We start from the raw sequence: 15,283 nt of genomic DNA on the forward strand, positions 1-15,283 counted from the left end.
TCAAATATACAAGTATAACAATGTGAACAGGATACCAAGTATGCCTACTTTAATTGTTCTTCTGCTTATTTTTTTCTAATGTCATTTACTCACTTTAATATTTTACTCCAACATCAGAATAATAGCTTAATAAAATGTCTCTCAACAGTTGGAATCAAAAGTGTTCTTGGACAAAATGGTCCGAGGCTCAGGATCTCCCATATTCTGCCATCTTCCTTGAATTGGCCACTAGCAAACAGATACCTGCAGTGCAAACCTGGTCAGCTTGCCGAGCCAATGGAAAAAAATAACTACTCTGTCTTTTTGCTCTGGTCTCCCTCAACAAGGCAGCCTTCCTGAATCACCACATAGTCTCAGTCTGACACCATCACAGGTATTTTAAGTCAGGTATTTATATCACTCAGAGGCCAGTCCTCAAATGGTTAAAATTTATACTGATAATGTCCTCAGACCAGGTAGCACAGAGCAGCTCTTCTCCAGCCAGTTCAGGGTTTGTTTCTTCTGGAGAGAATTGCTTCTGTTGCTGTAGAGCAATTGTTGTGGGTCTGCAGTGGTAGTGCCGTGGCCCTAAGAAAGGAAAGTTTTCCTTTTCCCTGTTGTTTTCATGCGAAGAGCTCCAGATGGCCAAGGACCCGTGTTTTCAAGAAGCTGTGAATGGAAGTTTGTAGAATAAACAGAATGGTTGAGATTGAAAAGGACCTCTGGAGGTCATTTGGTCCACCCCCCCCCCCCCGCTCAAGCAGGGCCACTGAGAGCCAGCTGCCTAGGAATGTATCCAGATGGCTTTTGAGTATCTTCAAGGAAGGAGACTCCACAACCTCTATGGGCAGCCTGTGCTGTGCTTGGTCACCCCCACAGTAAAAACGCGTTTCCTGATATTCAGAGAGAACCTCACATGTTTCAGTTTCTGCTGAAAGTTATATAGAAACGTGATACATATACTGTGGCATAGCATTAGGTTATATACAGGGCAGTGTATAGTTCTAAGAGACTTTTGCCCAAGCTATAGTTTCAGTAGACACTGGAACAAGCTATTTATCAAGAAGAGTCTCCTCTTGTAAGGTATTAGTGACTTGCTTTAGAAAGGAGCAAGCTGTAAACCAATAATAATAACAACAACAGTAAGAAGGACTAATAACTAGTGAACTACATGCAACACAGGTGACAAAAGGATTGGGGCAAGGCACAAAACAGGAATGAGAATCCAAACTGACAAGTTTGAATACCAAAGTTTTAAAAACAAGTTATGACATTGGGCACAGAATTAGACAGTTGCAGGCTTTACACAGTCTTCATTAAACACAAAAAGCTTAAGGAGACTCATTTGCATTAAAGTTTACTCTAGTGTCCTTCACCAGAGATCCTCTGTTCCTCTTCGTGCACGGGCAATTCCACTGACAATTGATTTGATGTGTTCATGGCTACAAGAAGAATAAAATTAAAACTACTCTTTTACAGTGTTTCTTCTACTCTTTAAACATATATCAAATAGAATGAGTACTTGCTGAAAATTAAATGTTGTGTATTAAGGCTTTCCCATGTTTAAACAGTAAAGCGCTTCTTTTAATCCTTATACTAGGATTGAAGCTGACACAAGCATTTCCAGATTTTGTGATCTCAGATACTGGAAACATCATAAATACCTTAAAAAGTAAAATGATCACAGGAACAAAGACAGTGCCAACTGTCACTCTGTTAGATTTACAGCATGGTTCACTTAGGAACAAGACATTTGATCATAAAACTCTCTCATTGATCTTTCCCTGCCACCAGCAGCTACAGACTACTTCTGTTTCACTTTTACATACATGGAAAAGGAACCAAGAGTTTTATCTGTTCCAGCCCTAATGTTCCATGGTTTCTCAGATTACAAGTAAATGTCGATAACTGGCACAACTGCTAACACTGTAGAAACTAATTCTTTCATTTGCTTTGGTAAACTCCATTGAAAACAACGGGATGGAGAAGGTGCCGTTTGGGTAAATTCAGCTTGGATTTGCAACTGTGTAAACAGCTTAGCTTGACTCCATGACAGGTGAGTATTGTGGCACTAGCAGGTCACTGGTGATGTATTCCTAACAAGTTATTTTTCAGGGGAGAGGAACATGTTAAAATTTAGCATACTCTGCAGGTTCCTTCCTCCACAAGACCTCTGACACACCATCTAGCCTAGCTGGCTTTCTGTATAAGTAAAGTAAGAAGAAAAAACTTCTTTTGTGTAGCAGGAAAAGAAGATGATGGTTTCTTAACTCATTGTTTGCTTTCTTATGTTTGAGATTTCTCTGAAAGACAATAGTCACTGAATTGTCTGATGAATAATGGGCACATCCAAAATGAGCCTAAATAAAGTGCTTGTGTATTTTCCTTAAATTAAATATAAGAAATGTGAAGTCTATTGTAGTTCTTTTTATGTAAGCCAAACAGGAGGCTTCAGGAGAAAAGAACTATGATTTAAGAAGCTGCTTTTATGTTGTAAGTTAAATCATCAGGCAGACTAATTCAATTCCTTTCTGCTTACTGTAAGGCTATTTCTCTTACTGGACAAGCCATAAAACTAAAGTGACTAAAATATAAGGAGGCAAGCAGACATTTCCAATTCTTCAGTCAGAAACAAGTGCTCTGACTGAAGAGCAGTGCTGCCAGCAAGTCATAAATTTATGAGCAATTCAACTGCTTCCCTGAATTCCCTGCAGTTAAAACTTTTTTTACAGTTAAACATCAAAATCATTCCTCTAATTAAACAGCCATAAATGTTCTCCCCAAAGATTAACATTATTTTTGAATGCAGTATATGTTTGGAGGAACTAATAGTTAGAACTATTCATAAAGATTTCAGGTATGCACATTAGCATATACAGGTATCATTACATTGCTTTCCATCCCCCCACCTGAAACAAGGACAAAGAAAAAAAAAGACATTACAGTCATGTAAGCTGCCTTATTTTTTACCAAAACTCACGACATGGCTTTAGCATTTTATGTTACTGTTTGACTGAACACTTCACATAGCCATTCCTAGAGAGAATACTTTGCAGGTTTCACATTATTTTTATATTTGATGGTATGTAAATCAAAACATTACAGTACCTTAACTGTAATTTCAAGCCAGAACTAGATATAAAAAAGTCTGAAAAGCATGATTTAGAAAAGAATAATCTTAAGCACCAGCTACACTCATTATGTCTATCACCAACTGCCATACTCTGTCACGGAAAAAAACGGTTGAGCAAGGAGTTCTTTGCGCTCTCTCAGTAAGTCTTTACTTTTGGCCTTGGGTCAGTTAATAACCATATTAACCTAACAGACAACCTTCAAGCAGATCAGAAAGGCTGATGGCATTTAACATCAGAATAAGTCTGCACAGACGTGCCGAGTACCATGCCCATAGTCTCCTGCAGCAGTGTGGCAACGTTTGCCCAGAGCATCTCAGCAGTTATTGATCTTGCTTGGAATCAGGAAGATTATTTGTTCTTCCCTCTAGAATATAAATGGAAATAAAAGCAACTCTGGACTGAGCACAGACTGACCGATGTTTGTAAGAGATACCCTGCAAGCAGCAAATGCTGATGAGAAGGTTTGAGTTATTCACTGGTTTTGCATGATAAAAGGAAAAAGACTGAAATTGGCTGTATGCTATGAATAGCGTTTTTAAGAACAAGTTGGGCAAAACAGCATCCTTCAAGAAATGACATTGTGAGCTGCTGACTTTGTTCTGCAGCTGTTGGTTTGAAGAAAAGAAAAAAGAGTTTTCAAAGAAAAATGGAAGAGAATGAAGTTCACGGCATACCCTTTTGACATGATTATCCCGAGGATCTACTGGACTGTAAAATTATCTAGTCATGCTTGCAAAAATTAAGGACAACTTGGCCCCCAAGGGACAACATGACTTTAAAGCACTAACTGGGATGATTCAACTTCCAAAAACAACTAGTGTGGTTACTTTGCTTAGCCTGCAAAAGCGAATGACTGCCTAAAGGGTGAAGAAACAAACCAGTTCTAGTTCTTTAGAATAACTAGTTACAGAGCCTTTTTGGTAGTTCGATGCATGTGAATCATAAGAAACAGCAGAACTGTCTCTTGATGCCAGAAGAAAGACTGCTTTCTGTTAATTGAAGGTTGAACTCTACTCCAGTAACACTGCTGCTGGAATGATCTTCCTTCTTTGCTTTCGAATTTTGTCAGTTTACATAAGGGTGGGTTTTTTGGATGTTAAAATAAGCTTTTGAGCCTTCAGGTAGCTGAATGACAGTAGTCCCCTAATACTGTACTGTCTTAATTAGCTACTATTTGAAGGAGTTATCAAGGTCAGGTGGGTTAATGTAAGCAATAAAAGGTGGTGTGAACAATATCAGAGCTGAACACATCAAACAAAGTCCAAGTTCTTCAGAAATTCTTACCAGCTCCTGACCTCTCATATCTTAGCTTTACTAGGAAATTAAACAGTAAGATAGCTGACCAGCTAACACTTGTGGGAATACAAAAGTATAATACTTGTTGACGAAAGACTAGCAATGTAAACAGTGAGCTAAGAAACTGCATCTGCTGTTTAAATACATCCTAAAGTATTTTTCCCTGAGGAAAGCAAGTAAGATTTATACGAAACACTGGCACTACATACTACTCCTATTTTTCACCTTTCAAACCTTCATGGAAGTGAGTTTGTTCATCCTCTTAGACTTTGGCTTAAGAAAAGTTTGCAGTTTGCCCATTTCTGTGCACTTAGCCCTATGCAAAATGAGCCCTTATATTCATTGATTTGAGGAAAATGAAGATTTGTCTTTCAAATGCTTCATGACAGCTCTGTTCAGGGGCAGTCACCTGCCAAAAAAACCAAATTCCCTTTGGCATCCGTTGTGCTGGAAGTGGCACAGGATTTTTCATGTGAATATCTTTTCCACTCTCCTTCTCAATCATTTGCACGTAGGGTGCAAATAAAGTCTGCATATGGCAGAGGCAAGTTTTTGGCACAGGAGAGATGGGAACTGTACTCATTTATCAACCACAACATTTATCAACATTACTCAACTGTTGCATTTTTACAAACAAATGGCACGCAAATAGCATGTGGATTCCTACAATTTCCAAAGGATCTGCTGAAAAGCTCCCTCTTTATCCTTCCTTTCAAATCTTGCAGATTTCTGTTGTTTAAAAAGCACAAGCAATAGATCCTGCCAAAAAAACAATACAGGCCAATTAGCACTCTCCATAAGCTGATCCCAAGAGTTCATGCTAACTTGAAGCCACGGAACCTTGTTTGTTTCAGATTTGATCTGCTGAGCAAGATGTAGTGCTAAATTCAAAGGAGATGAAAAGGATATCTGTTTCTTCTGCAGCAAAGATGCCATTATCTGTACCTATTGCTGGAGGCACAAAGGGAATGCAAGAACAGCAATGATGTCTGCTTCTGATTTCAGGTATTCAATTTTCTCAATGATTTTCAGTTAGCTTGAAGCAGCAGGACTTGTACAAGGCACAAAGTGGTGTTTTGTAACGAATCTCTAATCTGATCCTTCAAACAGCAAACTGGATGAGGAATTTTCCCAATTTCATCATAAACTTCCATTCACTTGATTTGTATTTAAAATACTTAGAATTAATTAATGCTTAATATTCTTTAATAGAAGTAATTTCAGTTTTTGCAAAAAGATACAAAAGTAGAAGGATCCTCTGCAAAAGTCAGATTTGGGAACCTTAGTAGTTGCCAACAGAACGAAAAATGCAGGAATCTTATACTGGATGGTTTATGCTTTTATCTTCTCTAAGCTAATAAGGAGAGGACACTATTGTCTACTTAACTCCCAACTTAATGAAAAATAACCTCTGGATCAGATTCAATCTATGGAAACAAAGCACAAAATAGAATCTTACATAAACTAACTAAGCATTGTGAAAGATTTAGATGAAGCAATGAAGAGTTACTCAACGCCCAGAGTAAAATGCAGGTACACACTATTTTCACCTGTACTTTCTTGGGGAAAAAAATACAGTACAGTGGTTCAGTAACATTTATTACTTACCACCTAACTGAACTTTTAAAATACATCCACAGAGAGAATATACTTTCTGAAATAATTTATACAGCACAGAATTAAAGGAGAGTAAATTAATACTGATCTATTCCCACTGTCAACACCGAAAGAGATATTTTTATGTTGCTTTCATTTGCAGAAATAAGTCAAATTCTCAGCTATAAAATTACACTTAAGGATTATTCTTTAGATATGAGTAGTATATTTGCAATAATCTCAACACTGCTTGCAAATGGCTCCACAGAACCCTGTATTTAACCATATGTTGTACATTTTCTATTAAATCTGCAGAACAAGATGATCCCACTAACATAATGCTGTATTATTGCATTTGGTGCTGCAAAATGACAGAACTGAGTACTAAGATAAATGAAAGAGACAAATGTCTTGGAGACTGAATTTCTTTGCAGATGCATGGTGACTCTGGACAGACTGTTGTTAGCGTATAATTTCTTCTGTACGATGTATTAACCCACATGCAAATAATTTTTCTTTTGGGTCGATCTAGAGCTGCTGCTCAAAAGGAAAGCACCCACACTAGTGTTTCTGGTAGACATGCCCTCTCCAACTGTTCTGTAGAACCACAATCAAGTGAAACTGCAGGAGCTGGTTGAGAGCCAAATCCTCAGAACAAACAAACCATCTCCCTCTCAGCTGCTTGAATTCTACTTAATAATATAGCTCATGAGCTCATGTCAAACACACCAGCTGTTACAATCTCAATCAGCTATTACTTAGCTCTCATTATCATCCATTCTCCTTTCTTCTAACAGTTTAGCAGCTTTAGCATCAGACTAAAGCTGTTGGTGACTAAAGCTAAAGTAGTCTGGAGGTGAGCAGGGATTTTTGTTAAAATTAAAGTAGTGAGCAATAAAGCTTTTTGGTTATTTCTAAAGTGAACGCATGAATGCAAAACATGTCAAATAAGTTTGCCATGGTACAAACCAAATTTTTTGTTGTTTTGAAAAAACTCTCAAACAAATGAACTCCTTTCAGTTATGCAAAAGGGAAACTACTAAAAGTGAAGAGTGTGGTTATGTCAGGTTGGATTCTAAACTCATGTTTCTCAGACCAAAATAAGGGCTCTGGCTCCTTGTTTCATAGTAGGTTTAGTAATGGCAGCTGCAGCAGGCTATCACCGTAGCTGCTCTGTCCCCCTGTTGTGGATATTCATGCTGATGGCAGGCATCTGAAAGAGAAACATACCCACTGCTGAACTCCAGCAGACAGCAATTCACTGAATTAATGTAAATTGCCACTATTTTCACTTTAAGTTAGTAACGTAGCCTGAAAGTCTTTATTATGAGGCACAAAAATTGTTGGTGATGGCAGCTGACTTGCATGCCCGCTGCGCAGGTGGCAGAGGCTCCGCAAGGCTTCAGGTACTTAGGGCTGAGTAAGAGTTCCCAGTCATGGTATCACTAACTCCAAAGCAAGAGTGGGAAGAGAAGGAAAACCAAGAAGTAAAATTGGAATTAAGTGCAAGACTGAAAATCAGCATCTTGGTTACCATTCTCTGAAGCTTCCTCAGCATTATGTGTGGGGCCAGCTTGAGAGGCAGAGTTGCACAGAGCAGCTGAGCAAGTAGCATTGGGAGAAAGGGGACAGAAGTATTGGGAACAAGGAAGCTTTTGGAGCATAGGGAACCTATCTAACAGAGATGGGTTTCATCAACAGTGACAGTGTAATCGCACTGCAGGACCTTAAGAGACAGAAATAGAAGACTGAAGGGCAGTCTGCTTGGAACAGCAGAACACTCTACATCAAAGAATATCTTAAGAGTCAAGGTTATCTCCAAAATGTGAATCCACAGAGACTCTGTAGTACATTTTGATGCAGCTAGCACAGAAAGAGGACAGTGTTAGATCTATTAAAGGTGGTGAAGAGACTGAAATACTAATGGAGATTACAGACTGTGATTGTGGGAAACAAAGGAGATTTTAAATCTTTCTCTGTCCCTGAGTAGGCTGTTAAGCGCTGCATCAGAGCGGATATAAACCATGCTTTTATACACTGCAATGACAGCTTCTTGCAGAAATTCTGAGTCTAGAAGAGAAAAAGTAGCTCTTGACTTAGTTTGACATATTACTGTCTAACAGGGACCACATGCTCCAATTCAACATGCTGTTACAAACAAGAAGTTCACTTTGGTAATGTTTAATTTTGGAAAGAGAATCACATAGAGCAGCTGAAATAAACTTAGAAAGGAACAGCCAAATGGGTAAAATGCTTGGAGATGATTTGGAGGATAAAAGATGAGGTTCAGATTCACAAGATTCTTAAATCAAAAGGCTCAAGATGACTTCTTTCTTCTTTTGATGCGACTGTAAAGAAGGTAATTAAAAGCAAAAGGTATATCAAGTCTGATTAAGGAATACAGAAACTGACGAAGTCTGACAAGTTAAACGAAAAACATTAAGTCAGGCTAAAAGTACTTTTTGAAGAACAAGTTTTTACAGTTAAAAAAGAAAAACAAAAAAAGAGAAACATGAGGCCTGCTTGAGAGCCAGGAGGAACAATTAAGAGATGTCTGTGTAAAAGAGCACACTACATGAAAAAAAAGTCATTGCAGAAAAGCTAAATTGTATTCTGTCTTGAAAAGCCTAGGCAGGTTCCCATGCAAGGAGATTCTTAAAAAGACAAGCCTAACGCACTGTCCCAGTATTGAAGCTGGAATAGGTGACCTCCTGAGGTCTCTCCCATGCTGAATGACTCCATGATTCTATGAAATATGGAAGTTAAAAAAAATCATAAATTGATAAAAATGAAACAAATCATCAAGATCACTTCAGAGCTCTACAGCAACTAAAACCTGACACCACTGAAGTACTTATGTATCACTTAAAGTGGCACCAGATGGATCGTAGGTGGCAAACAGGACCCAAATCTGAAAACTGGGCTGCAGAAAACTACAGGCAATTTCAGTCTTCGAGTTTCTACCAAAAGGAATTCTACTGCCAGTCTGTGAAGATGCTTAAGGAGGAGTTAAGTGGCATTCACACAGAAGTGATCAAGCTGATACAGTATGCCTGGAGTTTCAAAGAGCATTAGAAATCAAGCTTCCAAGATATAAAAGTCCTCTTGTTAATTAGTGTCAGGTTAAGTGAAAGGAAGCAGGAGATAAAACATGAGGCCAATTCTCACACTGGTGAGATAAGATCCTCAAGGCATCTCTACTGGAACTTACATTCCTGATTTGCAGAAATATGCCAATACCTTCGTATAGGTGACAAACTTCAATCTCCTACTATTCCAGGTTGCTAAATTATGAACTGTATTTTTTTCAATTTATGGAATTTAAATATTCTCTATGAAGGGTGACCTCTACAAGAGAGGGAGAGGCAGATAAGAATAGCTACAGCTAAATTCTGGAGAATGTCTTAGCAATGTTTTGTGGTCAGCCTGGCAAAGGCAGGTCTAGATCAATAGCATCTGCGTCATTATTTCATGTCTGCTCCTCATTAATAAGACAGCACTACCATCACTGATGGATGGTTGTTTTAAGTGGGCAATGATTAGGTCTGAAGTCTGACAGGAGGCCAAGATCATCAAGTGAGATTGAATAGTGGCACTGTAACTCCCATTCTAAATGAAGATATAAACTAATTAGGTGATATGTCATCACTTCCCCCCCCCTTCTTTTTTTCTTTTTCACTTCTAATTAACAGTTGGTAGAGAGTAATAGATGAAACTCAGAAAGTCAACATTTATCATAATGAAGAACGGCTTGTTGTGGGTTTTTTATTCCTTCATCCTGATCAGGATAAATTTGTGTTCCTTCAAACAGGACATACTGACAGAGTAAAAAAATAAAAATCTGTCACATTTCTGCTTCATGCCATGGAGAGAAATGGCAATATGAACATCATTATCAAATTTATTTTGTCTTTCTCCAGTGAAGGGAACTATCTTTAGGCCTAGAAAAAAGAAGGTTATATTATGCAGGAAGAACAGCTGCTGAATCCAAGATATTTTAACTCTGGGTGAAAAAAATAAATTACTCATCCCATTCAGAAAAATGGAAAAGCTTCAAAGGAATCTGGGAACTTACCAGCTGAATCTGAAACTCACATGCTCCTTACTCACTTCAGTCCATTTTGGATTTACTTTTTTGCTACTCATACAAACAGCAATTATTAAAAGTGTTTTTCTGCCTATTTCTGCCTATGCAACGTATTTCCTGACTGTGGAACCAACCTTTAAGTAAAACAGTCCCCTTATTACACAGCTTTAGCAATGCCTGTAAGAACCAGCTAGAGCTAGTCAGATCAGTATTTAGGCTTGTATATTCTCTACAAGCAGTGCTATACACTTACCATGACTTTCAGCACCAGTATCACAGTTATTCCCAACAGTGTAGATTACAGTGCTCGGAAATAATCTCCATGAATTCCAAGAAACATCTTAGCTGCTGTTAGAGGATACTGTGTTGTCCTCCTCCAAGAGTTAACAAACTATCTCCTTAGATAGTCATCTAAGTGGAAGTGTGCTTTAAGCAAGAGAAAAAAAAATATCTGAGTGTGAAGAACAGGGCATCTTGTTGCATGCAATACTCCCAACCTTTGGTGTACCAGAATTTTACATCAAACTAGTAAGTACAGCAAAGTAGTTGTAAAACAAATCTCTTCCCTACTAGACATCTTATTTTCCAGTACAAAACCAAAAAAGGCTGCATACCAAGTTGCTTTGAAGAGGCAATTCTTCTACTAATTCATACTAACGAATTCAGGTCTAATTTAAACAAAACAATGAGGGTCAAGAAAGTTTGCAAAAAAATCTGTCCTGTTCCTGTGGGTTAAACTTACCATATTACAGGCTCCTCCAGATGTTTTCATGCAAACAAACAAAATCAATAGTAGCAATGCTTTAAAGGAGCCACGTTTATTTTTAATAATCCCTTATAACCACTGACTCATGGAAAAATACCAGTGAAGCATTCACACACAGTATTAATATGAGGGACTTAAAAAAAAAAAACGCAGCAGTGCTTAAAAAGTCACTCATCCTGAAATCAAGGTTTCTGGTATTTGTAGCTCTTTTACAAATGAAGTTTGATATTTGACTGTAATTCTTTCTAGCTTGGGTTTAAATAACAATCAGAAAATACAAAAAAATGTGACTTAAAGTGTATGACACTCTCCTAGTACTTTTAGGTATTTCATATTAATTCTAGTAAGGCAGAAATTGTAGAAAGTTTAATAGAATGCATCTCTCAGCTCTAGTTGCAAGTCAGCACCACACAGTTATCAAGAGGCAAAGTATTAAATTTTTTCATTTTTACAATTATTCACAATGGTGCCTGATATCTAAATGAGCTGTTACGTGAGCAGGATGTTTTGGGAACTACTCAGTATGGCAGAATATTCTTTAATCATGATTAGTTAGACTTAAAAATGATTATGGAACATACAATGTGTTGCAGCTTTGGATCATTACCCATGGAAATGTAATTCAGAAGTGCAAACAATAATTATTTCTGTCATTCCTTTTACTGAAACATAGCTTACTTTAATTAGGATATTGATAAGTGAGCACAGCAAATATAAGATTTTTAAATAGTTAATCTGATAAAGAATTAAATGAGCTTTTAACTGTGAAGGCTTAATCCTCCAAACATCCAGCACGTAGGTTATTCCACCTCCTTAAGAATGCCCACTAAAATAACGGACTAATGGATGATTAAGGATGTATTTTCTGTGGTGGCAGCCAGCCTCTGGGGCCCTCAGTCCTTTCCACACCCGCCAGCAGCACCAGCGGACAGACCCACGCAACGTGGGAAACCTCACACCGCTGCACAGCTGCTCCGTCCTCGGAACAGCTGCATCCCGCTCTTCCCATAGGCAGCAGTCGGCTTCAGTGTCTTGGATTTAGGAGACAAATCGGGAAGTTTCCCCAAACCTGATAAAGGCAAAGCATGCTGAGCTGCACTCTCTAAGTCACCAGGACAACTGTTAGTTTAGGAACATCATTCTATCTCCGGCAGCAGATGCCCATCGAAGAGTATGAAAACCAGTGGCAAGCACGGACAGTGTTTTTCCCAGCCTGCAAGAGCTCAGGACCCTCCTAATAATACACACCACCTCTGCGTTTAGGAGCCCATTTTACTTTCATTAATGAGTCCATCCATTTCTTTGGTTTTAAATGTTTCCTCATTTCACTCGTAGAAGAGTTTTATTGAAACATGAGTGTTGGTATCAATCTGGTCCAAGAGATGGTGGTAAAACTGCCGCTCTAAAGATGAAGGAATGGTTGAGAAACAATGACTAGGTGTTATTTAGGAGAAACTATACGCACTGATTGAAAGTGAGACTGCACATTAACAGACACAAGATATAAATCATCAACATATATACAAAATCAACAGCACCGATGACAAATGGTTCAGGCATTTCTTGGCAGAGAACTGCTGCTTGATATAAAGGCTCATGTGCAGTCCTCTACCAGCTCGATGTCTGCCAAGAAGCCTCCTCTGCTCTTGTCAGAACTGGTTAATTAAAATGTAGCAATAGGTTATACTGGAAAAGTTCACTCCTGTTTGCAAGTAGATCTGCAGTGAAAGATACAACTATTTAATTGCAGAAGGAAAGGGGTCTCAATTCTGGACACCCTTAGACATGCTTATTTCTCGTCGCCAAGTTACTGTAGCGGGACAAGTGATTTCTTTCAAGAGTCGGAGATGAAACATTATTAAACAACATTTAGTAAAGATCAAGAAGCCAGTTACCAAGCACCTCTCAGATTTTTTGCATTGCTTCTAAATGTGAATTTGAAATGGGTCTAAATGCAATTTTTTCCCTAGAAAATTGTAAGACAGCTGAAATGCAAAAAAACTCTGTATATTTAAAAACATTAATGTCTTTTCAATACTACCTACCCTCAGGAGAGGATCATGGGAAGTAAAGAGGTAAGGCTACTTAAGACGTAAAAATGTCAGAGGAACACTGCCTCCTTATAACTGCTTTGTCAGGTACATGACCCAGTAGTACCTGCTAAGACAGCTTTAACATAATGCTAAAAGTTAACAAAAACCAACATGCACAACACAGAATTTAAGTTAAAGTGACAGGTTCAACACAGAGCTTTACCCAGTATTTGGGAAATTTACATATGAAAGAAAATTATACATCTTTAGGGTTTTGTGGAATTTCCCCCAGTAATTGCTTTGGATTTAATGAAATCCAGTGATAAATTCAATTTATGGTTAAAGAATATTAACTTGTGTTAATCCTACAATAAAATACTACTATAATCCAGAGTCAGGAACAAGAATTTAAACTAGTAAGATTAAAGACTTTGCAAGTGCCAAGCTAAAAATTTAAAATATCACAGTACTTGTGACTTACTATAGCCTTCTCCAAATATATTACAGAAATAATTGCATTAGTCAAAGCTCTTAGATGAAATTGCTTCTTCATCCTCTCCAGAAACCATGACAGGCAATAGAGATTAATGGGATACTAATGCTTTAAAGACATTTACATGTATAGGTTTACCAGTTATCTTTTCATTCTTAACATGTCTTTTCCATGTGAGTTGAAGCTTCAGGTGCAGAAAGGCCAATAGAAGTATAGTTTATAGGAGCTAAAGGATATGCTCAAAACCAATTTGTGAAGCAGGAATCTGATGCACCAAATTTACCACTACCACGGCATAGGAACTCCATAATTACCCACTCCAGCAGGAAAGCTAGTAAGAATGTACTAGTTATGGTTTCAACTCAGGAAAAAAAACCCCACAACCAGCATTTAACGCTTACGTGAACTAATAGCTTTAAGACTTACACAAAGCAACAATAACGGAAGCAAGAAAACCCATTGGACAGGACTCTGCTGTAAAAGCCATTTTCAAAGTTCTAAACAAATTTAATTTGCATAAATAAAATTATTAAAATAAAACTTAACTACTTATGTAGAGGATGATATTTCAGATAAACCATGTGGAAATATCTTACCTCTTCTCCTGAAAGATAGTAAGCTGAAAGTAGTCCGCCAACAAAACGAATGTTCACTTCAAATACTGAAATTTCAGCATTCTGTTAAAATAAACAAATGTAGTTTTATTCCCTGATACTTTTCTGGATGGTTTCGTCTTTTTTATATGCATGCAGGTATTAAGCTACAACAGCTGTAAATGGCAAAACACAGAAGATGTAGGGAAAGCTAACATAAGTGAACTTAAGAGCATTTTAAAGTATTTCCTCCTTTTCCTCACGTTAACAAAATATCCTCTCTATTATCCTCATCCAGTTTAACTTTTCATCTCTTCCACTTGGACATAAGGCATTCTGTAACGCACATATCTAAGTACTTCCTTGCAGATGATTCAGTGCTCACACACAAAAAGTGCTCCCAGATCACATGTTCCACGCTACCTCACCTCACACCACCTCTTCTCAGACACTGTATGAGAAGTTCTTGATCAGAATGTTGTACCAAGAGTCTTCCTACTTCAGTCTAAACGCAGGTTATTGTAAAATGGGAGGTAACATTAGAATGAGTCAACTACATGTTCATGACAAAAATGTTAGGAAGAAGATGATCTTTCACTATTACAATGACAGCCCTTCCCAAGGTGGCCTGGTCTTTACCAATGATAGAGACCAGGTTTGTTGTACTAAGCAGTATAGATCCAGCCATTATCTATCTCAAAACTCAAAGCATATTCTTCTCTGCCTTCTTCAAACCTAAATGAAGAATCCGAGTCTTATGATCTTGTTCTTCACCAAGTCAATTCCAATTTTAACCCAACACACAACATTCAATCCATTCAAGAGGTATTCAGCTGAAAAGTTGATCTACTGAAGTTTCTTAATTTTCACTTCTTTATGTAATACCAATTTTTTTATTTCTGTATTTCTGTAGAAAAACGGTACCCAGCAGTCAACCTTCTAAACTTTTGGGCACATAAATAAGGTGTTTGACTTTCGTGTGTTCTGGGCTGCTATTGCTCCTCTTGGAGCCATGGAATTTTCTTCCAAAGGGCTTGCAGGCTTTTCTCATTCAGCCAGTTTTTGTACTTTTCCAGTTTAAACAGTCGGATGTCAGTTTATGTAGGAGGGAAGAAGCTGATCCCTGTTTTCCATGGATTTTAAATTCTTTTTTTTATCCTCCAAAAATTGAGGATATAATTTCATTCACAGATTTGCTCTGATTAATATATAATTCATATAGTATATGTGTGTGTGCCTGTAAAATTTCTTTATACACATGAGCACAACTCAAAGGGGCAGACAAAGTAAAGCCATCACACACATC

At 37.8% G+C, this 15,283-nt stretch overlaps 1 protein-coding gene across 1 annotated transcript in view; it reads right to left on the reverse strand.

Annotated features, from left to right (window-relative positions):
• MAN1A1 (mannosidase alpha class 1A member 1) overlaps window positions 1-15,283 on the reverse strand; it is a gene marked incomplete at both ends in the record, with an annotated part of 150,414 nt that overhangs the window by 74,772 nt on the left and 60,359 nt on the right. The window contains one exon of the mRNA XM_081998198.1: window positions 13,981-14,061. Coding sequence (XP_081854324.1) covers window positions 13,981-14,061 — 81 coding nt within the window. The remainder of the gene's footprint in view (window positions 1-13,980; window positions 14,062-15,283) is intronic.

The sequence above is a fragment of the Phaethon aethereus genome, assembly GCF_964289735.1.
Source record: "Phaethon aethereus genome assembly, chromosome: 3".
NCBI lineage: Eukaryota > Metazoa > Chordata > Aves > Phaethontiformes > Phaethontidae > Phaethon > Phaethon aethereus.